This window comes from Alosa pseudoharengus, unplaced genomic scaffold (genome assembly GCF_046254945.1).
Source record: "Alosa pseudoharengus isolate Yale_2024_CS ecotype anadromous, Long Island Sound unplaced genomic scaffold, YU_APseudo_1.1 YU_APseudo_1.1_scf_21, whole genome shotgun sequence".
NCBI classification, from domain to species: Eukaryota; Metazoa; Chordata; class Actinopteri; order Clupeiformes; family Clupeidae; genus Alosa; species Alosa pseudoharengus.
In genome coordinates, this window is record NW_027468674.1 from 17,665,890 (window position 1) to 17,668,389 (window position 2,500).

Genomic DNA, 2,500 nt, shown 5'->3' on the forward strand with positions numbered 1-2,500 from the left:
TCATCAACCGAGCCACTCATGTCATGCCAGCGGTCGCACTAGGCTGGAGGTGGTGGAGGTGCCAGGGTTTCATTTTTAAATCATGTCTCAATGGTCAGAGGCAATCTAGAGTTGAGTTTAGAATCGACCCTCAGAATGCCAGCCTGTCAGCCTGTTTGTATGTTTAAGTGGAGTCAAAGTGATCTGTAGGGAAGAGAGTTGAACAAACTTTGTGAATATTCCCATGAGTGTTCCTTTTGGCCTACTTTTACTTGCAATCCATGTTTGTTGCACAATTTTTATGTATGGAGGGTATAAGAAATGATGAAATCAGGAAATGCTGATCTAATATTTCTCTTATCTCCCTTTTCTCTCTCTCTCACTCTCTCTCTTCTCTCACTCTCTCCTCTCTCCTCACTCTCTCTCACTCTCCCTATCTCTTTCTCTCATTCTCTCTCCCTCTCTCTCTCTCTTCTCTCTCACTCTCCTCTCTCTCTCTCTCTGTCTCTATCTCTCTCTCTGGCTTCAGTTTGAGTCAGTGTGAGTGATGTCAACAGTATGGCTGTAGTGATGTAACTGGCTTCTCCTGCTTGCCTCGCTGTGTGATTATCCAATCAGAAGGCTTTATGGAAGATGATCTGTGTGATCATCATTGATTAGGCGGCCTTATCAGGTCCCCAGAAACATCTGTCTTGCAAATACAGCTAGTTGTGTCAGTGTGCACAGACAGAGAGAGAGAGAGAGAGAGTGAGGAGAGAGAGTGTGTGTGTGTGTGTGTGTGAGAGAGAGAGAGAGAGAGAGAGAGAGAGAGCAGGCAAGTATAAAAAATGGACTGCAAGAGAGAGCTGCCTTTTTAAAAAAATAATTAAAATTCTGTTACATGTCTTAGCCTACTTTTAACATTACTCACATTCGTTAAAGCCTCATTAGGTATGGACCATAAACAGAAGTTTGTAATGTCATGTTTTTTTTTGTTGTTGTAGAGTTTCCCGTCCCTTTTTGGCAAGAATGTCGACATAGGTTGAACATAATATAGTCGTTTAGGACCAAAGCACTTTCGGCTTGAAACAACAAGCCCAGAATAGTCTCTCTTTTTCTCTCTACCCTCTTTCTTTCACTCTCTCTCTCTCTCTCTCTCTCTCAGCTCAGACCCTCTAACTGTACACTAGAAGGGTTTATGGGCCGAATCTGTACATCATAGAGGAGAGAAGGAGTGAGGGATGGAGGAAGGGAGGACAAATGCGAATGTGCATCTGAGCGAGAGAGAGAGAGTGGGAGAGATGGAGAGAGAGAAAGCGTTTTAAGGCTTTGAACAAGTGTTTTACTGCTCTAATAAAATACATTGTGAGTGCACAGTTCATTTTCAAACTCAGCTGACAAGTACAGAGGCCCTCTGTCTGCTGTCTCTCTTACACACACACGCGTACGCACACACACACACACACACACACACACACACACACCTGCTTCTACTAGCTCCACCTGCCTGCAAAACAGGCAGCAGGGAAAGAAGAGAGACGAGCACACACACACACACACACACACACCTCTGTGTGTATGTCGATGACGATGCCTCTGAGGGATGCATATGTACTGTAGAATGCATTATGGTTTCCATTCCATCAGAATGTGTCCTAAATGCTTATACAGTGTACATACTCATCTGTGTGGTAGTTTTTTGTGACAGGGATGACACACTGTATAGGGTCTTGGTATGTGTGTTAATGTGAGTGTGTGTGTGTGTGTGTGTGTGTGTGTGTGTGTGTGCACGCAAATGTGTGAAGCTACTGTATATGTGTGCATGTATGTCAAAAGTGTCCTCAGCCATCTCCTATAAGCACTCTGAAACCTGTGTGTGTGTGTGTGTCTGTGTGTGTGTGTTTGTAGAGTCGTCTGACTGTGGGCCATCGATGGTGGTGCACACCAGCGTGCCGTTCGGCGTGGAGCACCTGGAGGAGGAGAAGGAGCGCGTGCAGCCCCTCATCATGGACGAGCTGCAGAGGCTCATGCCGGGCCTGCCCTAGCCCGCCAGCACCAAGTGCCAGAAGTGGAGGTACTCCCAGGTGAGCCAGGTTCGCAGGTCGCAGGTTCCAAGTGCCAGAAGTGGAGGTGCTCCCAGGTGAGCCAGGTTCGCAGGTCGCAGGGACCAAGGGCTGTAGGAGGGGGAAGGGTGTTTTTGTGGTCTCGCTGCGGCACCCAGGAGTGATTTTTGGGACTAAAGGCCCATTCACACCAACAACGATATCGATAACTATAATCATAACGATAAAAGCATTCACACTGAACAACGGTAAACGATAAAGTCTCTCCTTGTGTTAATGAATGTGACTGTTAAAATTTGATGGGTTCTGATTGGCTATTAGCTTTTTATCGTTCTAAAAATCGCTTTGAAAGTGATCCCCAACGATATCGTTCATCATGTCGCTATCTTTATAGTTTTTATGTGTGAACGTCGTCATTCATAATAACGAGAACGATGTTTGTTTATAGTCATCGTTATCGTTCTTGGTGTGAATGGGCC

General features: G+C 45.6%; 1 protein-coding gene across 2 annotated transcripts in view; it reads left to right on the plus strand.

The window, feature by feature from the left end:
- rnls (renalase, FAD-dependent amine oxidase) overlaps nt 1-2,500 on the plus strand; it is a 54,099-nt gene that overhangs the window by 42,140 nt on the left and 9,459 nt on the right. For both annotated transcript variants that reach the window (XM_076298923.1, XM_076298924.1), the window contains exon 6: nt 1,867-2,042. In XM_076298923.1, coding sequence (XP_076155038.1) covers nt 1,867-2,003 — 137 coding nt within the window. In that variant the 3' untranslated portion in view covers nt 2,004-2,042. The remainder of the gene's footprint in view (nt 1-1,866; nt 2,043-2,500) is intronic.